At 45.1% G+C, this 21,629-nt stretch overlaps 1 protein-coding gene across 1 annotated transcript in view; it reads left to right on the forward strand.

Annotated features, from left to right (window-relative positions):
• DMRT1 (doublesex and mab-3 related transcription factor 1) overlaps positions 1 to 21,629 on the forward strand; it is a 61,041-nt gene that overhangs the window by 19,665 nt on the left and 19,747 nt on the right. The window contains exons 3-4 of the mRNA XM_064438168.1: positions 3,943 to 4,226; positions 14,851 to 15,013. Coding sequence (XP_064294238.1) covers positions 3,943 to 4,226; positions 14,851 to 15,013 — 447 coding nt within the window. The remainder of the gene's footprint in view (positions 1 to 3,942; positions 4,227 to 14,850; positions 15,014 to 21,629) is intronic.

Here is a 21,629-nt window from a genome sequence, read left to right on the forward strand (position 1 = left end):
TGTTGAGCGGTTGGAGGCGAGGCTGTGGGAAGGTTCAGCCACTAGGTGGGAATTGAGAATTACAGGTACAGGCCAAAGGCTGACCAGAGGAACCCCAGTTAAAGTTTAGCTACCGCCATTGCTTCCAATAGATCTGCCCTATTCAGCAAACAGTGGCCATGCCTGAGAATGCAGCAGCCCAGAAGCAGTGTGCTTGCCTGCCAGCTGGCTAGCAGACTTCAGCTGGAGAGAACCGGCATGGATAGGGCGAAAACTCCCCTGGGCATATCATAAACATGAAATTTTCTCTAGGCAGATCTCTGAGTGCTTTCTTTAAACCCTAAGGCAGTTTAGCAAGGTTCTTTGGCCTTTAATTCTGCTCCCCTTGGGACTCAGCACTTCTTTGAAGGTACCTCATGTAGGTACCAGCTGGTCTGACCTGCTTTCTCCTTCCTGAGCTTTCATTGCCCAGAAAAAACTCAAGATGTTCAGGGCTTTCTCCATTAATAGCAAAACTCTTTCCCTTTAATATATTTACAGTTGTGTATGTTCTATACATGTTGTATATGTATGATGTATGCATTAGCACTAGGAAATTACTTGATTCAGACAGGGTAGAGCTGGACCGCAGATCTGCCCTTGACCCGGTGCCTGCCAGTGTTGCTGAGGACCTGCAAGAACTCAGATCTCCAGAAGCACCCTTCCCTCAAGCTGACCGGTTCAGGACTGTGAGAAGTTTAGAGTAATCCCTGGGATGCTTTGACCTGGTCTGACCCAACATCCGCCCACAGTCCAGATGGCATGAAGCTATGTCTTGTATGAGATGTCTCCCTTCTCCTGGGTGAAGCACTGAATCGCCTCCAGCTGCTGCAGAAAAAAAAGCAGACTTGTCCCAAGGCATGACATCAAAGAAAAACTCATCTCCTAAATTCGGGGGAAGGTGTGAGTTGAAGCGTGTGGCAGCTTTCTCCTGGTCTTTGCCAGATGTTGCCAGTCCTTCCATCTTCAGGAGTGTGATGTGGCTTGGGATTTAGGGAAAATTAATTCTACTGGCCATCTTTCCAGCACTATCACAGGACTCCTCGCTCTGTATGGAGTTGGGTGTGTCTGTCCCTTCACTCAAACTTTCCCCTTTGCTGTGGCTCCTGCTTTTTCTACTAATCCACTGGTGCACATCCCTGTGGTGCAGCTGTAGCTCAGAATGGTTCCCGGGCTATTGACGTCTGGGGATTTATGTATGTGGGTGCATGGGTGGGTGAACGAGCAGGTGACTGGCTCTACACTGAGTCTTAAGAGGGCAGCTGATAATACTGTAGAGGCTATTGGAGAGTGGAGGGACAGCAGAAGGAAAGCAGAGGAGGTTCTGGTGGATTCGTAACAGCCCTAAGCACTGAACCGCTGGCAACTGTTGTACAGCTAGATAAACAAAGATGAGTGGCAGCAAGTCAACCCTTTTACGCCTCCAATGGCAAATGATGGTAGCTCAAACCACACACAGAGGGTAGAAAAGAGAAGAAGGGGCAAAAAGCATATTTTTTTCTCTTACTTAATGCAGCAGAAGACTGCCACCACTACTCTTCCTTCAGGAAGAAGCTGTAGCGCTACCAGCCACCTTAATATAACAGAGACATCAAGGATGCTTGTATGACTTTGGGGATGACTGCCAGCAGGTCACTGTTCTAGTCTAGCCCATCACATATTGGGAAGTGTAATGCGTGAGACCTTTCCAAAGGTTGTAGCAAAGCCTGCTACTTTCTACCCTCCTTCCTTTTAGTTGCTGACATCTCACTGTGGCTCACTCTTCCTGTGTGGGTGTAAAGAGGCCCCATATTCCTAGTGCTAGTATTCTCAGCAAAAAGTATTATACCTTCTTACAATGCACTGCAAGTGGAAATACGCTGCTAATGTTTTAGAAGAAATTGCACATCTGTGTGGCGTAGCATAGCCCTGACAGAAGTTAAGTGGCTGGCTGCCTTGCATATCTCTGTCTCATGTGAAATCTGTATCCCAGCAGGGAATGTGTTGGAGGATTTTGCTTTTGGCTTCTAATTTTCAGCATGAAAAGCAGAACAATTGGACTGCAGCATTACTTGGGAGCTAGGTTTGGGGAGGAGAGTCAAGCTCAGGCTGTGATTTAACAGAATTGTTGGCTTTTCAGTGCCAGTGGTCTAAGTTCTGATTTTGTCAAAGGCATGGACAAAAGAACTTTGAAGAGAGGCCTGCCCAGAAGCAGAATAATAGCAATATTAAAACTCCATTAAAATATTAAAAGACCAAAAACTGTGAAGGGTCTTTTGTGGCATTGCAGACCCCTCCGTTCTGTTTGCAAATTTGAGAGGCACTCCCAATGAAAAAGGCCAGCTGGCTAGGTTCTTGCATGCAGAGGGCTGAGGGGCAGAAAAATCAGATGCAGGAAGCATAAAATGCTCTGTTTGCTAATAAATGGGTATAGTTCGCTGATGTCAACAAAATGTCAGCAAGAGTTGAATGGGGGCACTGTATAATTTAGTGACCTGGAAGGAAACTATCCATGATTGCAGAGTGCTTTCATTACAGCTGACGAAACAGAATTGCATTGTAAATGGCAATAACTGGCAAAACCGATCACTGGATCTAGTGTGCAGCTAATACACAGTACAGTGGAAGGTGTTACCGTGACCGTGAGAGGCAGGTGAGTAACCAAGGTACAGACATACCAACAGACAGGCACAAAACAAACCAGGCAGCGCCTGCCTGACGTGTCTAGTCTTAGAGCTGTTTATTTCATATGTACCTATTGTCCATACTGCGTCACCTCCATACTGGTAGCCCTTGAGAGCCACATTCTTTTTTGCTCCACAGTGGAGTTAGACAACATCATGGGAAGAGCAGGAGCTTCTTGCAGAAAGGACCGTTGTGCTGCAAACATCCTAAAGTTCGGTGCAAGGCAAGGGTTACAGGGATGCAAGCTAGAACCAGAACTGCATTGATGATGAGGTTTATGGTTGCTCCCTTGTTTAATATGTAAATGTATATTCACTGTGTAGTTAGGCTTTCTAAGTTTGTGGCAGTTTTTTGCTGTGTGTCAAAGAGAACTTGGCTGTGAAACAGTACTGAAGAGCACCTTCCTTTTTCATCCTTCTAAGTGTTGCAAGGCGCCAGTTGACACTGGACTGAGGAAAACGGGACCCTAAAACAGCTTCTGAGAAGTCCCCCGTCTTCGGGAATAACAGGGGAGGCAGACCTTTGCAGGGGAACCCTGCAGGGAGTGCAGCCAGCTGGCCTCTGGTCTGGAGGTACCCAAGAGTGCAGATAGCAAGTCATGAACAATCCCCTTCTCCTCCTCTTTTGCCAGTGGTGTAGGAGCTTGTTCTGCTCTGTGATTTCGTAGGTAAACATGCATTAAATTTGCATTAGGAGGTTGGGCAGGGATTGAGGGCCTCCGTGCTCAGAGTTAGTACTTGAGGACACCTTGGCTGATCGGGTGGTGCTTTCCCTGCTGCAGCTTTCTCTTGGCCTGTGGCTGTTTGCCTGTTTAGAGTCACACTCAGAAAGTGTCCTCTCACCTGCAGGATAATGGTGTTATCCTGTACCTAGAGTCTTTCTGGTTCCAGGATGCTAAGAGAAACTTGGCACGGTATTACAGTTTAAAAATAATAGCACGCTGCATCCTTAGATGGTGTAAGTCACCATCAGATCAACTAGTGGTGCTTGAGGACTCAGAACACTGTCTTAACCTGCAGCTGGTTTTGTGTCCTGTTTTGCAGTCTGCGGTGTCTGTAGGTGGTCTTGAGCTTTGAGTGAATGTCTGTCCACTAGGGTTTCCACCAAACCTCCAGCCATGTTTCCCTTTCAGCTCTTATCTCTTCCTATTTGTTACCCTGAGCCCAGCCTTCAGGAGAAGTAATAGCTCATAAGAAGGTGAAAGGTAAAGGTCTTCATGGAGCCTCTTGTTTCATAATGGCTTGTTTTTTTCTTTTCCAGAGGGACGGATGCTCATTCAGGACATCCCTTCCATCCCCAGCAGAGGGCACTTGGAGAGCACGTCTGATTTGGTTGTGGACTCCACCTACTACAGCAGTTTTTACCAGCCGTCCCTGTATCCTTACTATAACAACCTGTACAACTACTCCCAGTACCAAATGGCAGTGGCCAGTGAGCCTTCCTCAAGTGAGACAGGGGGTACGATTGTAGGGTCGGCCATGAAAAACAGCCTTCGAAGCCTCCCAGCAACATACATGCCAAGCCAGTCGGGAAAACAGTGGCAGGTATGATGTTATAGAGGTGTTACACAGAAGGGTGAGGTGGACAGTAAGCTGCTTCTTGGGCCTGATTCTGACCTTCTATCTGCTGATTTCATGGCAGTGCAAAACCAGAACCAGATTCCAGGACCTATGTTAGGAAAGTTAGCTGAAATGGGTGGTTATGATGCAGAACAATTAAAGCAATGATACAGGAGGATTACCACAAGCATGGGTAAAAGGCACCCACTTGATTTTATCTTCTGATTTACATCATGGTAGATCATGGACTGTTTTCCAGAAAGAGTCCAAATTACCTAACATAGCATCCTGGGAGCTTCAGGTGTCATTTCTGTAGGGCTTTGATCTTCAGGAAGCTGTTCTTTCCTCTTCCATCTTTCACATCCAAGGCACTGAAGAGACCCAGGAGACCGTGCTGTTGTGCAGTGGGTTGGTGGCAGTCAGCTGGCAGTGACAGGGTGTGTTGCTAATTGTGTGTTCTGGCAGTATCAGCTCCAGGGCTTGCAATTTTGACTTGGGTAACTCAAGTTACAGTCTGTGCCTAAGAGGTTCGCACCAGAGCTCTGTGTATTTCATTAGTTAGGGTATTAAGCCAGCTGAGCCCTCTCAGTCTAGGACTTGATAATTGTAGCCTCCAACTCAGTACTGGTCAGAAACTGGAAAAAGGGGAAATCTGCCAAGGCAGGGAATTCTTGGCAAAGTAAGCAGAGCCATTTCAGTGGCTCAGAGGTGATTCAGCCTTGGGGCTGCAGTGGTGCTTTTCTGCCTGAGATTAAACTCTGGAAGCTGCACCCTCTGTGTCTGCACAGGCCTGTGTCCCTTGTCCGTGGGCAAGAGAGGACAGACCTCTTCTATGGAGCATCAAGAGAGGGCAGGCTGCCTTCTGCAAAGGCTCTGTTGTGAAACCACTCAACAAAAGATTAAATGTCCACTATAACCTCCTTTCTGAAGGGAGCAAATGGGTCATCCCCTTTGCTGACAGAATTCCTCTAGCAATTCTGGCACAGGGACCAACTCTGAAAGGGCATTTTAACTTCTGATACCGAGGAGGTGGAACTAAGACCAGGGTGATTACAATTACTGTAGCAGTCCATATCACCTTCAGTGAGCCTTTCCTATCATTAGACACTTTTTTTAATGGGAAGGTCCTTCTGAAAATGCAGGGACCTCCTGGGGCAACAGTTGGCAGGTCCATAAATTGTAAGATCATGGCTCTACACCAGTCTCCATTTAGTACTGTTCGCCCTGAGGACAGCTGTATGGGGAAAAGAGCTGCCTCCCTCCCTTCTGCCGTGTGAGCCCATACCATGAGAGCTTTCTTCTCTCAGTGTGTTGACAGGCTTCACCACAATCACCTTCAAGTACATGGAGGTACGCCTTTTCAGATAGGCTAGTTGATAGCATCCTCTCTAGCTGCTGAATTTGATCACCACATCAGGGGAAGAATTAGTCAAGGCAAGCTGGGGGTGGGATTTTGTGCATGGTAATGAGGTGAGATGCCAATGGTTTTTTAGCTTTTTCATTTTCATTGATTAGGTTAACCTGGCATGTCATAGCAGAGTATTTCAGAAAATTGCTTTTTCTGAAGCTTTTGCAGTACCTGGCTTGTAAGAGCCTACTGCTTAGCTGGTGCTTGGATACACTATCACAACACAAATGAAGGGCAGCAACATTTATGTTGTGAAAATAATGTTCTTGCAGGCTGCTAGTTCCACACTTCACCATTCCTCCAGCCAGTAGAAGCTTCTGTGATTTTACTTCCTTGGGAAAAATAAAAGTAAATTACAGGTGTTGACTATTCTAGCACATGGTGTTCGAGGAACAGATACATGAGGGTGTGTTAAAATATGTTAAACCCTGGAGTGGAGACGATGCGCTCTTGGTTCTTTTGTCATGTACTGTATCTGAAACTAGACTGTGGGTAAGAAGTCTTGGCCTAGAGGGTCCATTGTCTCACTCTGAGATTGCCTGTTTCTTGTGGGGCCTTTGACACCCCTTAAAGAAATAAAAGCAATAGTATGTTTTCCATTCATTTTTCTGTTGGGGCCCTGCAGAATCTGTAACTAACTTCTGCTTAAGTGGTGCTCAAATTAATGTGATACTGAAGAGGTGATTAAGGAAGAAAGAGGTGGTTGTTGTCAGAAAGGACTGTTTTCCTTCCGCCAGCAGGCTCCAAGCACTAGGTGTTCATTCCCATGTTGTAGGATGTATCACATGGTTCCATTCACCTCCATGTGAACTTAGGGTTTTACCTCACCGAAGATTTTTATTTGTCCTGGCCAGACCTTTTGGGATCTCTCAGTGCTGTTCTGGTGAGATGTCTGTGCAGAGAGACTTTCTGCCTGCAGAAGTGACACCCCCAGCTTCTAAATGGTCTAAAACCGGGACCCACCTCTCCTGTTCAGTAGGACAGAGTGTAGTTCAAGGTCAGTGTCATATAACTTACAAGCTGTTTCTCAGAGGCTGATCTGCGAGGATTGTTATTGCTGGAAGAGTTACGAATCATGGGGTTTGCATACTGTTATGACAGCATAACATTGCACAAATAATAATAAAAAGTTTTACGGTGAGAGCCAGGCTAAATAATGCTTGATGGCAGTGGGTACAGTGATGCCAAGGTTGTAAAACACTGTGTGGCATTGAATATGGTTTCCTGGAAGCGGAACAAGCTCTCAGCAGCTGCACATGGTTAAACATCGGTTCTGCCCATGGAAGATTACCAGCAAGGGAAGATCACCAAAATACAGTGTTAAATGGAGAAGGATGAGTGAGTTTCTCTGTCAAGCACGGTAAGGAGTTACAGGACAGTTTCAAAGCATGATCCACAAAGAGGGATTGGACCTTGCTTACACCTTCAGGAGTTTTTGCTGGTGAACCTGTGCAGGCTGTTTCTCTCCAGAGGAAACACATAGTTGTATCTACACAAGGATGTTTGCTGGGCTGCCTGTACTGACTGGGTTTACTTTTTACTTGCACAGGCTTTCTTAACCAGTCTTCCAGAATGAATCATAGAATCACAGAATCGTTAAGGTTGGAAAAGACCCTTAAGATCATTCAGTCCAACCACTAACCTATCACTGCCAAGTCCACCACTAACCATATCCTCAAGCACCACGTCTACCCTTCTTTTAAATACCTCCAGGGATCGAGACAACCACTTCCCTGGGCAGCCTGTTCCAATGCCTGAACCCTTTCCGTGAAGAAGTTTTCCTAATATCCAACCTAAACTTCCCCTGGCGCAGCTTGAGGCCATTTCCTCTTGTCCTATCACTTGTTACCAGGGAGAAGAGACCAACACCCACATCACTACAACCTCCTTTCAGGTAGCTGTAGAGAGCGATAAAGTCTAAGGTCTCCCCTCAGCCTCCTCTTCTCCAAACTAAACAACACCAGTTCCCTCAGCCGCTCCTCATAAGACCTGCTCTCTAGACCCTTCACCAACTTTGTTGCCCTTCTCTGGACACACTCCAGCATCTTGATGTCCTTCTTGTAGTGAGGGGCTCAAAACTGAACACAGTCTTCAAGGTGCAGCCTCACCAGTGCCGAGTACAGGGGCACGATCGCTGCCCTACTCCTGCTGGTCACACTATTCCTGATACAAGCCAGGATGCTGTTGGCCTTCTTGGCCACCTGGGCACACTGCTGGCTCATGTTCAGGCAGCTGTCAACCAGCACCCCCAGGTCCTTTTCCTCCAGGCAGCTCTGCAGCCACTCTTCCCCAAGCCTGTAGCATTGCATGGGGTCTGCTTATGTGACTGGTAGTGTTATAACTGTTTTGATCAAGGTTTTTGATTCTTCCTTCTTTTCCAGAATGTTAGGTGTGCAATTCCTGCTGTGACCAAATCAGGGTAGCTTGCTAAGCTGTGAGCACACCGGAGGGTTTCTTCGTTGTTGTAAGCCACCCGCGTGCTCTCCGGAAGGTATCCTAGTTTAAGCAGCGTGGACAAGATCCCTGCCATTCCCAGACTCTGTTGGTGGAGGCTTGCTTGTCGTGGAATAACTGTAACCACACAAGGAGAACTGCATACTTAAATTAAAATTACTTCTAGATGCAGACAAGGCCTTGAGCAGCCCAGCTGCCTGCTGTTGCAGAATTTAGGGAGCAAGGGAGAAAAGCCAGGGAGGAAACGTGTGAGTGTGTGTGGGATGGGATGAGGATTAATGCATCATTGAGCCTTGGCAAATAAACTGAATCACTGAATCTTTAATGTAGATTAATGTCAGATTTCATTAGTCTTTGTTCTTTGCAGAGGCTCGCGTACTTGAGTGGATTCATACAGGTGCGATTTTTTTTTTTAGATATTTCTGTGTAGGTTTTGTTCATTTGTATATAATTATCACAGAAGCTATATCCATCATGATTTGATAAGCATAATGAAGATTATAGTTTTGGTCAAGACCTTTCAGTCATTTATATTCTGCTGCTTTTGCCAGCTCTAAGGCACATAATCAGATATGTCTGGTGTTGCACCTGATAGAAAAGGCAAGCTTAGGTCAGAGAGGAAACGTAGCAGATGTGGTAGTTACTGTGCATATCCTTTCACTCCAGTTCTGTGTGAGTGTCTGGACCCTCACTTGAAGCTCTCATAATTGTTCAATACAACAGAAATTTATGTGCATTCAATCCAATTAACAGTTAAATGAGTTCACCAACTGCCAGTCAGAGCATGTTGGTAAACAGTGGAAGTTAGTGCTTCTGAAACTGGTGTCACTGCCACCTGCTCAGGAAGAGCAACTGGAAAATGATGGGATGACTGCAGTCATTTCTACCACAACAAAAGTAAAACATAGATGGACACGTCTGAGTCTAATCAGGTTAATTCTCCAAGCTGGCAATGAAACTGCTGGTGTGTGACCCACAGCATAAGGTTAATCGGGATTCCTTGTGAGTTAGCATCATCCCTAAAAAATGTTTAGAAGTATTCTGATTCCTACAGCTACGCTAGCTACGGGCTGTAGGAACCATTAAAAATCCACAAGATGCACCCATCATGCCTGGGGACCAGTGGCTGAGTTTTCTTTGTTAATCTGGTAACTCCAGGGATCCTGCTTTGGAGAAAGATTAAGGCTGGCTAGGAGGTTTTGGGCAAATTTCACAATTTAATGTAATTTCTGTTTCATGCTCTGAGGTGGGTTTTTTCCTCTTGTTCTTTTTTTTTTTTTTAAATGTGGCTTGGCAAATCAGTATTCTCACTTCCAAAACTTCAACTTTTTTTGTTGTTTCCTTAAACCAGTTTAGAGCAAAAACCTGAAGTACATGTTGGTGAGAGTCAGACTGAGATATTTTAACTAATTTTCTGATATGGTAATTACGTTTACTCTTTGGAAGTGAAATATTTAGGATTGTTGAGGTAGGAGACTGGTTTTTAAGGATTTCTTTAAAAGTAGCAAACATATAAAACTGTCTTTTACTAAATTGAGAAAAGTGTAGTTGTGATAAGGCAGCAGGCAGCTCGAACTCTTAAGAATAGCTGCTTGCTAGTAGAAAATATTGCTCTTTTCAACTTCTACAACCTGTTTCTAGCTTCTGGCACAGTTTTTCCTCCAATAAGCCTGGCCATCTTTCAGAAATGTGCAGTCTAACTGTCCAGAGGAAGGTGTAAAGTGTGTGTGTGTGTAAATATATACACTTTGTGCAAGACACCCAACACAATCCCCATTTTATGTGTAAGCAGTGTATTATATACTGTATTCATAATATACCCTTCACACTACAGATTTATGCTAAAAGTATCCTAATGTTTCTGACAGCTCATGTGTGACATGAATGCAATCCATATTTCTTGGAGGAGCTAATCTAAGCGGTTTATTTTCCGATACTGCTGATAGGGCTATATCTCTAGGTGTCACCGCAGTTGAGATTCTGATGGTAACATATTGTTTATGGGTCACTGCCTTTGTCTGAAAGAATAGGTTGGAACAGAATAGCAAAGGTTAATTAAATTTGTCTATCAAGGAGGGACAGATATAGATGTCTCCTGTATTTTCTGTGCTAGAATCAAAGTAAGTAAAGCCAGAGTATCAGAGACTTGGTTTTCCTTGTGTTGGAAAATATGCTTAGCTGGTTTTAGGAATGAAACAAAGCCACCTTGGGCAGCACAATGGCGGCAGTAGTTGTGAGGGGACAGCTCATAGGCCATAGCATTGCAAGGTGGGAGAGTAGCTGCAACCCTGGTTACAGCCAGGGAAACTGAGGCAGGGAAGTGTTAAATAACTTGCCCGTAGTCACACAGCCCGTGGGTGACAGAGTGGAGGTTCTTGATGTGTGGATTTCTACTCCAGTGCCCAGCAGACGCCTGTCACCTCATGCCAAAAGCAGACCTGTCAATTCTGTAGTTTGCAGACAGTGACACATAAATGCAAAATACAATTTTATGCCCCCCTAAAGTTGGCTTTATTTTTAAGATCACGGCAGAAGGAGGAGGCTGTGTTAAGACTTTTAATGGAGTTTCTCTGATATTTCCATAATTACTGGTTTTGTTTTAAGGCAGCTGTTAGTGAGTGATGGGTGAGATAGAAAGACGGAAAGCCTGGGTGAAGTGGTTTGGCGGAGATCACGTGGCACAGCAGTGGCAGAGCCAAAAGATAGTACTTTGATCTATTCTGTTGCTCTGAATTTTTTGCACCCCTTGTCACCCGGGATTAGCATCTGTGACCTCCTCCTACTTGCCCTCTTGGAAATAAGCCCCATAGTCAAGATCAACTGCAAAATGTGAAGGTGCTGCTAAGAGTAACGCTGGCTTGCTTGCAAGGAGGTTGTGGCTGGCAGCTATTGCAAATAAAAGAATTAACCCAGGTGATGTTTTGTCTGAATAAAGCATCTGGGCAAGGCTGGACCATTTTCTAGTCTTTAAGGCTGGAAGGAGACGTTAGCCACCGCTTACACCTGCCTAGCCTCTTTTCTGTCTCTGGTCTGGCCACCTCCTGTCCTCGGCTCTTCTTCCATTGAAGATGATGTGTAGAGGTTATTTAGATGCTGCCTGCAGCTTGGATGTAGGAGCTGGGCTTTACCTTGCTCTCCTACCAGCTGTTGAGAAAGCTTTTTTACAGGAATGGTCTGACCTGACGCAAGAGCATTTTCTTTATGCTTCTCTGGCTTTTGCTACATACTCTGTCACATCTGGGCACTGCTGTAGGGCAGCACTGACTGTTGTGCTCAGTGGCAGACAAATCGTGCTTCCAACTTGCCTGTTTGTGGATGACCTGTAGCTGTCTCTTGATTCCCGACACTGGCTTTACAAGGGAACAGGGGAAGAATTTCCACTGCATCCACGGTCTTTTAATCAAGCCATATTTGTTTGTTCATGAGTTACAAGGATCCCACTGTTGCTTGCTGTACATCCTTTAAAAAGTTACTGAGTGTGCACTGTATTGTACAATTTAGGGGAACCCATAAATAGGCCAGATGTGCTTCTCTGATGATCTGTGTCTCGCAGTGAAGTCAGTGAGGTACTTGGCAAATTGATCCTGCATCTGGGGCAGGGCACGAACAATGTGTGGCTGGAAGGGGGTGCGCTGCAAGTGTGCAACTCGGGTGTTCAACTCAGGAGCTCAACTTGCGCTCTGCGAAGAGCAAGTGTGTGCCCTTCCCTTCCACAGCCCTTGCCTCTTCTGGCCTCACTGTGGGGCTGGAAGGGGTGAGGGAGGCAGGAGACACCAGAGGGCCAGGTATCTCCTTTTCTTGTGATCCCTGCATGACCCCAGCATTCCCCCAGGACAGGACCAAGGGAAGGATCTCAAACCTGGCACCTGGCTGCAGCATTTGGAAGGCGGACTGCCCCAGGTTAGAAATAATCTGAATATTCCAGGGTTTCCCCAGGACTGTGTTTATCTCCCTTTCTGGTACCTAAAAATGTGCAAGGACTCTCCAGAGCTGCAGGAGTTAATACAGAGCAAATGCCCCTTCTCATGGGGTAATGATCTCCTAAGCCCCCTTTTTAATGCAGTGCTAAGGTCAAGAATTTTTATGACTGGTTGTTTTTTATTGTTACTGTAAAATAGGATTGCTAAGCACTATAAAAAGGAAACCTTATGGTTCAGATTTACTGCGGAGTTTATTCTAAACAGTTTAATAAAACAAACCCAAAAGCTTTTAGATTTTCTTCAGCGGTTAATACACAGCATATTCTTTGCAGAGCCAAGCCTCTGGCTGTCGGTCGAACTGTGGTTCATAGACTTGGCGTGGGTAATAAGATTATAAAACATGTCTGTTGCTAGCCAGCTACCACACACTAATAATAATAGTAGTAATAATTCATTGCATCCAGAGATTTTAGGTGAGTTGTTTTTTTAAGAAATGGAGAAAAACCCTAACAAAAGGTATGAAAGGAAACAGGTCACTGTATTCCCTTTACAGGGAGAGGAAACATGTGTGTGATGGTTTCAGTGCCAGTGAGTGATCCCTCCATTTTGTTACAGCTGAAATAATGCTGTCTCCTGCAGGCGTCCTTTTCTCTGTGGTACACGTGCACACATGCAGTTGCAGAAGGGAGAGATGGAGAAGTGAGGACTGCGGATGCTGCCCACAGCCGTACCTTACCGAGGGAAGTTGGTGTGTGCAAAACAGCAGGCAGAGAGGAGTTTGCTAACTTTTTTTCCCCAGTAGTTCTAGATCTGTTGAGCTTCGTGGGTGTGCAGATTCAAGAAGGCCTTTGGACTGAGCTTTTTGAGAATTAGTATTGCCAATCCATAATTTCAGGGCAGAGGCAGCCTGGGTTTTATTGAGAGAGGTTGTGTGTAAAGCACAGATAATCTGTTTCCAAGAGGAGACTGCCCTTTTTCAGAACAGCAGAGGGGATATCGTGGCTCATTTGAGTTGAGGCTTCCTTGAGATAACACGTAAATTTTTTTTAGGAGAATTTACTATTTATCATGGATGAAACTTCAGTGCATGTTGAACTTCTGTATGCATGAGGTGCAGATGGTAGAACAATCGCCTTTTAAGTATTGCTTTAATTTATAATAGAAGAACTCTTACTTTCACAGACAAAACGCGATCCCTCAGTACATGTGCAAATATGCGCGACTGTGCTGCTGTCAGAAGTTGGGCAGGGGTGCACTTTGCTTTCTGTAAACAGCCACCACTCTTTCTTGACACTTAATCTTGCTGCAAACCTGGCTCCACATGGAAAGCGGGATGTTGTCCCCTGTCTCAGAGAGCACCAGCAGGATTTTATGTGGCTCAGGCCATGTTGTTTCCAGCCAGACATACTAAAATGAATATTAAATTATTAAGGGGACCCCTGGAAAACAAGGGGTGACTGCATTCTGGCTGCTTTGGTAGGAGGTGCCGGTGGGTTCTTCTGCCAGGACCAGACCCTGGGGGTCTGATGGTGTGGGGCAGCCATCTGGGACAGCAGTTTCACCCCCTGCCTCTGTTGCTCTCTGGGTCTGAGATTCATAGCATGGGAAGGTCTGAGGAGCAGGGCTTCACACACAGCTGGCTGGGACTCAAGGGAACCGCAGTGGAGCAAGCAGAGCTCCGCTCACCTCTAACCGAGGTGAGGCGTGACTGAAAAGGCTGTCAGGCACTTCTGCTTGCGAAGACGACATCTAATGACATAGCTGGACATGCATTACTCTTAGCACTGCTGCCTTTATACCTGGTACAAAATGTACTTTTTCTCTGCCCAGAAGCTTTCCACCCTACAGTCGTTCTGCCCAGCAGACCTTTCCTGTTGAAAATCCTAATCTTGTGAAGTGTTTGGCTGTGCTTTTTGGAGCACTGTAGCCATGTTAAATTGTAGGCCTTTGGAACAATAAGACTAGATGGTAGTTCTTTCATAAAACAAAAATTTAAAAAAACATTACTGCTTCTCTGAGGAGATCAGTTTGGATGATTTCAGGGCATTGCAGTAAGGTAAACTTTGACTTCTGAGTGCTTTGCTGGAGGCTGTCGGAGGGAGACAGGGTTGTCTGGTGGACTCTATGCTGACACAGCAGGCCTGCTGGCTGGTGTCCAGCTGTGGCTCCACTACAGGCTTCCCATGTAGTCTGTCCACAACTTGGTTTCTCTGGGTAAACGAGGAAAATATTTTTCCATCTTACTGGGTTGTAAGAAAAGCATTGTGTTTGTGTGCATGTGTCACTGCTCAGATGCCATGGAGCATGTCCCAAGTGAGTGAGTCAGTAGGACTGTCCTCCTTAGCCACTCCATAGGTCCCTGACAGAGCAGTTACCACCAGTCTGAGACATGTTAGTCTCTGGGGAGGTGTAGGGAGTGGACGGACACTTCACCTCTGACACTGGCCAAGTGCATGCAGTTGAAGGGGTCTGGAAAGCTTCCCATGGTGTAATCTGTGCTGTAAGCAGGGGACTTGCCAGGAAGCTCTATTGCAGCAAAGGGTGCATGTTTGTGTATCAGATGCAGCTTCACCTGAGGTAAGATGAACCAGCCATAGGTATGCTGGTGCTGCTGCTGCTAGGTCACATCCCACACCACACCAGCTCACTTGTGGCTGAGCAGTGTGGGCATGCTGGAGCAAAAACCCAAGGCCAGCATGTCAGGATTTTGCTGCCCATCCACCACCATGACCTCCTTCAAAGCTGTGTGCGTGTGGGGCAGTGGGCTGCCCGTGCAGTGCTGGGGCTCAGCTCTCACAGGATGCTGTTGCGCTTCTCTCTCTCACAGGTGAAGGGCATGGAGAGCCGCCACGCCGTCAGCTCCCAGTACCGCATGTGCTCCTACTACCCACCTACTTCCTACCTGGGGCAGGGGGTTGGTGCTCCCACATGCCTCCCCCAAATCCTGACCTCTGAAGACATTCCCTCCTACTCGGAGTCAAAAGCAAGAGGTAAGTGCACCCACCGGGGCATCCAGGACCACCTTGCCTCAGGGCAGGCACCCAAGAGGTGTGGGTTGCTGCTGGGAAGGAAGCTAGGCATCAGAAGGTAGGTGTTTACAAGACAGTGGCTGTTTTCTGGAAGGTTTGTAGTGTAGTGGCAACACAGGGCTCTTCCTGTACAGTATTGCAAGCTTGTCAGAAGTCTCATGGTTCAGGATCACCTTTCTGCTCCTGTGTATGTCTCAAAGTTGTACAAAGAGTCACTTGAGGTGCCTGCCATCTTTGGTGCTCACCACCTGGCTCCCTCATAGGAATCAAAAATCATCTTTGCCCCAGCCACAGAATTATCTTTTCTCTCTCTTATTCTCAGAAACGCTGTCCGTGATTTTTTTCCACAGGCTCCCAGTGATTCTTTGCTGTCCACTTCTTTCTGAACTACGTGTGGGAACTACTCCTGCATCCAAAACATGTTGTGAAGCCCTTTGCAGACTTGCTTCCTTATTTACTTTCAAACTCCTCACGCCTTGTTACTTCATTTAAAACTACTCCAGATAAATTTTTCTTTTCATATCCAGTGTTTCTGGGCTGCCCTAAGGATTACTATAATATGCAATAATTTCCAGAAAAAAACATCTGTTAATTTACACTGAGGTTTTGTTGTTTCTCTCGCTTCCTTGTTCCCTTGCTCCGGTAGCAGATAGACTGCACACACAGGCGTTAACGTGGCCCTGCTGGAGCAGACCAACTGCACTGAGCTGCTTCCCTCTCCCTGAAACAGGACAGTAACTGATGCTAGAGGAGCAGGAAAAGAAACAGAAATAGCAGAGTGATCGTACTTCTTATGTCCAAAATCGTCATGCTCCTGCAGCATTCAAAGGTGTCCTGAGCGACTGATTGCCTCTGAACCATTTTTTCAGTTACCAGCAGCAGACCTGCACTCCGTGAATTGAGCTAACCTTTCCATAAGCTTTCCAAACTTTTTGTCTCTTTGTAGCAATCAATGCTACATGGCCTCTCTGTGGCCTATGTCCTGGTGTCTGCTTCGTTTGTACTGTGGTGAAAAATATGGTGGTTGTGTCATGACAGGACCTTAAGGACTCAAATGAAGTTTTGGAAGGTGTGGTGTATAGAAAGTCATACCTGTGGCTGGTGTAAATCAGCACCGAGCCCTTGAATTCAGTAACTCCAGAATGATTTATACTGAGGGGGTGGCTGCTCTTTTGGAATGGCTGTTTTCTGAAAGTCTTCCAACTAACTGTGACTTACCAGATAGATGAAGAAACAACACATGGTGTGACAAAACCTTAGACTTTTCCTCCTTCTCCAGTAGTTTTAAATGGCTTAGAGAAATCAGTGATCCTTGGTTCATTTTCCTTCTCTTTTCTTCAATTTTTCTTCCCTCTTCTCTGACCACCATTGAACAGTGACGTCTTCCTTTCTGCCCATTGGCTGGAGAAGCAGTTGGCTTTATGCTCAACTTCAGTTGACACTTTTTCTTGCATCCATCACTACTAACTCACTAAGAAGTCTTACCAGTTGAGTGTTCTTACAAATAGACAAAAGACCTTATACCCTTTGTTCTCAAATGCACTTCAGTAATTTTTCATCACTCTAGAAAAAAGTTGTGCGTAATGTGCCACTGATTTTTAAACTGCATAAATACTGTATTTTCAATAATCCCTGACTGCTTCTCCAGACAGTATTCCACACACAGATATTGTTCCCTAAGTTACACCATCAATCAGAAACCGACAAGCAGTGAGATGTAATTTACTGAGATCAAACAGCATTTTCCAGACTCTGAAGAAGTGTTTTTCCATAGCAGGGAGCTAGTGGGTGAAAGAGGCACCAATATTTTTGTGAGAAACTTGGACGTGTGAGCAGGACCATACCCATTTAATGGGCTTCTTAGAAGCATCTTCCTTTTCGTTGTGCATGTTCTTGGAGTTGATTGCTTTTACTTTTCCATCTACAGACAAAAGAATATTCTCAGGCTGTTAGTTGATGATTTACACTCCTGTGACATTTTTTTCTGGTGCTTTTCACAGTCCTCAGATGGTTTGAGGGTTTTTGCCTCTTTATTGTCATCTGTGTGAGTGCTGAGTCAGCCAGCAGGCTGTGACGGGTGGATCCTGCATATTAAGGAGGGTGGTCTGTTCCCCCAGCGTACTGACTGCCCATGCTGCAAGGGCTGTCTCATACAAAAGACACATTCTTATGCATTTCTCCATTGACCGATGGGCTGAGTTTTCTGTACAGTGCGTGACTGCTTTGTTTGAAGTCTGGTGACATGAACTCATTGTGCAGCCAAATTTTCAACGAATCAGAAACGTTTAACAAAATTGTTATTAAATTCCCAAGTACAAATCTGAGATAGTCTTAAAACACATGCAGTCTATTACCCACACTTCGGTTGTAACTTCAGCTTTATAGAGGTTTTGCCAGTTCATGTATTATCTCAGTTAGTATTTCAATAAGACTGTTTCATTAGTTTTGTTCTGCTAAGTTAACTGCCTGCTTAGACCAGTTATACTGAAAGGGAGGAGAGATGAGCTAGCAGACCACTGATTTACACTTTCTTTGTTTTTATGAATGCTGCAAAGTTATCAGGAAGCTTCTGACATTTATACATGAGGTCATACCGTGTTACAGTGTGTTGCATATAGGAGTGGGCTTGACATTTGCTGAATGGCAAAACATCATCAGTCAACCTTCTTGCAATTTGAAGTGGTTCTAAGTAAAATGGTTTTGCTTCCAACTAAGCACAGCTGCTGCCCTTCCAGCTGAAACTGGAAGTAATGGGGAGAAAAAGAAGATAAACCAGTGACAAATGGCAAAAGGATGTTTTCAGACGGCTCTCTTAGATCACCAGGTTATAAGTTTTATGTAATAATTTCTAGGTAGTAGAAGGATTTTGTACTCTGTACTTTCAAAAGATTTTTCCTGACCTTTTTTTATGTAAGAGCAATATGATGAAAAGATGTATGAGAGGTTGTTATCAATCCCTGTGCATGCAAAGCATACTTTAAAACATTTCTGACATTTCTTTGTTTTGGAAGAAGCCAAGCTGAGGGATCCTTCTGTGAGAAGTGGAGGAATTAGAATGGGTCACAAAAGGATATTTCATCTCCAAAAGCCAAGTGCGGTATTCCCATGGATTTCTGTGGGACTGCTGCTTCCCGCTCCCTTGAAATGGGGCTTTTTCAGGATTGGATCATGGTCCAGGATTGGATAGCACATTCCTCTGATTTTGAATCAGCCCCTCTTGCACTTAGATTTGTGAAACACCTCCACAAGACCTTGGTTTGAGAGTCCATGTAAGCACATGCGTTGATCAGGACTGGGTGCCTCAATCTGGGTCCTCTTTCCCCTGAGTAAAAGTTGAGCATTTGCTTATCTCTGTTGCAGTGTCTTCCAGGTTTGGGACAGTGGCAGAAAAATTTAACATTCAAATAGAAGGATGCAAAGGAGAAACATCCCTTTATTTGAAGAGACCTTTGATTTTAAAGTTACCTTGTCTTAAAGTTCGCATGGAATAAAAACTCCTCTTTGTCATTATTATGTGAAATGTTGAGATAATTATTCTGTGTGTTTGTGCCCATGGTGAAGGAGATGGCTTGTGTTTAAAATGTTGCTCTAGCTGCTGTTTTTCTAAGTGTCAGGATAGTTGGAAACACAAGTAATGAAGCACTGGGAACAGTCCTATATTTGCAATATGAACATAAATCAGGAGCCTGAAACTCCTCCCAAACACAAATAAGAAAAACTGATAAAAAGCATTCGTTTTGATGCAGGAAAGGTCAACAGTTCTGTGTAAATCAGCAAATCATTTTATGAAGGAGAACATTTCCGGTAACAGGTTTTTTGTCAACAGAACATTTTCCAGCACTTTCAGAAGACTTTTTCACAGTCCTGTCTAGAAGTTAAATACTGGTACCCCCAATTCTACAGTTGTGGAGATGAAGTTAGCACGGACTTTTCCAGGGTCTGCATTTATAGGTTCACCCTTGGCGTGTTTCTGCTTGGAGACTTACTGCACTTGGTACTTACCTGCACCCTCAGTAACTTCGCAGACAGCACCAAGTTGCATGGGAATGTTGATCTGCTTGAGGGCAGGAAGGCTCTGCAGAGGGATCTGGACAGGCTGGATTGATGGGCCAAGGTCAATTGTATGAGGTTTAACAAGGCCAAGTGCCGGGTCCCGCACTTGGGTCACAACAACCCCATGCAACGCTACAGGCTTGGGGAAGAGTGGCTGGAGGAAAAGGACCTGGGGGTGCTGGTTGACAGCTGCCTGAACATGAGCCAGCAGTGTGCTCAGGCAGCCAAGAAGGCCAACAGCATCCTGGCTTGTATCAGGAACAGTGTGGCCGGCAGGAGCAGAGCAGTGATCGTGCCCCTGTACTCGGCACTAGTGAGGCCACACCTTGAAGACTGTGTTCAGTTTTGGGCCCCTCACTACAAGAGGGACATTAAGTTGCTGGAGTGTGTCCAGAGACAGGCAGTGAAGCTGGTGGAGGGTCTAGAGAGCAGGTCTTAATGAGGAGCGGCTGAGGGAACTGGTGTTGTTTAGTTTGGAGAAGAGGAGGCTGAGGGGAGACCTTATTGCTCTCTACAGCTACCTGAAAGGAGGTTGTAGTGATGTGGGTGTTGGTTTCTTCTCCCAGGTCACTAGCGATAGCATGAGAGGGAGTGGCTTCAAGCTGCATCAGGGGAGGTTTAGATTGGATATTAGGAAAAATGTCTTTACTGAAAGAGTGGTCAGGCATTGGAACAGGCTGCCCAGGGAGGTGGTTGAGTCTCGATCCCTGGAGGTATTTAAAAGACATGTAGGTGCAGCACTTCAAGGCATGGTTTAGGAGACATGGTAGTGATGGGTTAATGGCTGGACTTGATCCTAGAAGTCTTCTCCAACCTTAATGTTTCTGTGGTTCTATAGATGCTGTATGGAGAACAGTGCTGAGCCATTGGAGAGACCCATCCAAATTGGAGCAGCTCTGTGAAGAGCTTTTTCCAGTGGTTTCTCAGTCAAGGGCACGTTGGAAACAGTCTCTCTGCTTAACGCAAAAAGTTTCATTTTGGCAAAAGTATTGCTGGAATGTGAGGAATGCTGTGTGTGCCAGAAACTTGCACGAGAGGTCAGATGTTTATTTCAGACTGGGTTACCATGCGCTAAAGTTATGCCCCTCTGTGTATATTTTTTTTTTTTTTTGCATGAATCTGTGCTCTTGAAATGCCATGTGAGGTAAGAGTAATGCTCCAGAGTCACAGGTGGCACCTGGCTGTAGGATCAGAGATGTTAAGAAGTCCTGGTATGAAAAACGTCTTTGAGACCATGTCCTTGAACCTGAACTGCTTTCTGCAAGCATTCAGGCTGCAGAGATGCACTGCAGCAAAGCAGGCTGGATTGGTATGGCTAAGAAATTACCCAAAAGAGAGGAAAAAAGCCTTGTATCTATCTGCACTTTACTTGCAGCCAGCTGACAAGATGCATTGGCAGAGCTATACTAATAAACCCCTTAGAGAAGTGGGGTACAACATCAGAAAATAGGCCAAATTTTCCTCCATCAGTGTAAGCTGAAGAGTAGCCTTGGCAGTCCTTGGGGACTGGGCATTGTCAAGCCTGAGAGGAACCAGTTCTACTCCTTTTCTGTGCACCTCTTCAGTAGAGCACCAGCAGAAATACATTTTGAATTTGGAGGGGTTTCAGCAGCAGAGTATGTGGGGAGCGTATAATTTTGCTCCTAGAACTGATGCAGTTTGGCAATGTTTAGCTTGTGTGTTTTGTGTGTGTTTTATCTGTGCGTCTTTTGCTTAGAAGTTCAAGAGTGTGCTATCCTTAATGATGAAGGAGCAAGCAGTGTTTGCTGAAACTCCAGGTGGTATTTTCCACTATCCATCTTACATAAAACTTTCACAGGTAAATTTTGACATAAGACAAAAGAAGAAAGGAAGGGATAATCATTTAAATCCAGAGATCTTGAACAGTCAGTTCAAGTGGGTCACTTGGTCTTTGCACATTTGTTTATCTTTTTTTGTCCATTCTCATTGCTGCTACTTAGAGCCTCCAATGGCTGTACTGTGTGCAGCTTCTGTTAGGCACTCATTACAAGGATGGTGAGCAGATTTTAAACTGCATTTCTCCAGGGCTTGGTTTACAGTGCTTGTTGTGCGTGTGCATTGCAACATTTTACAGACATTTCTAGGCAGATTCCCTCTTAATATGCCATTTTCATTTTCAATAAAAAGTTTAATTTTGGGCTTAGATGCCTAGACCGCTGTTGGGTTTGGGGATTTTTTTTTAATCTTTTAAACCAAGCAAGTCGCTAACCCCCATATGTGGTGTTCTTATTCATATTTCATTGTTATATTAGCTGTAGCAGCAGCTATCAAAATACATTTGAGAATATGAGGCATATTCAGTGTAAGCTCTGGCAACTGATTTTTTTTTGTGCGTTGAAGCCTTTTTGTAAATTATTGGTCTGTATTCTAAATTAGGCTGGATTGGTGAACCTTTGGCCGATATTAAAATAACTTTATGAGGACTGATTGATAGAGAAGGGAATTCCTGAAAAGAAATTTGCTTACATCCCATTTTCCTTCTGTTTATTCCTGACTAAAAAGC

This window comes from Phalacrocorax carbo, chromosome Z (assembly GCF_963921805.1).
Source record: "Phalacrocorax carbo chromosome Z, bPhaCar2.1, whole genome shotgun sequence".
NCBI lineage: Eukaryota > Metazoa > Chordata > Aves > Suliformes > Phalacrocoracidae > Phalacrocorax > Phalacrocorax carbo.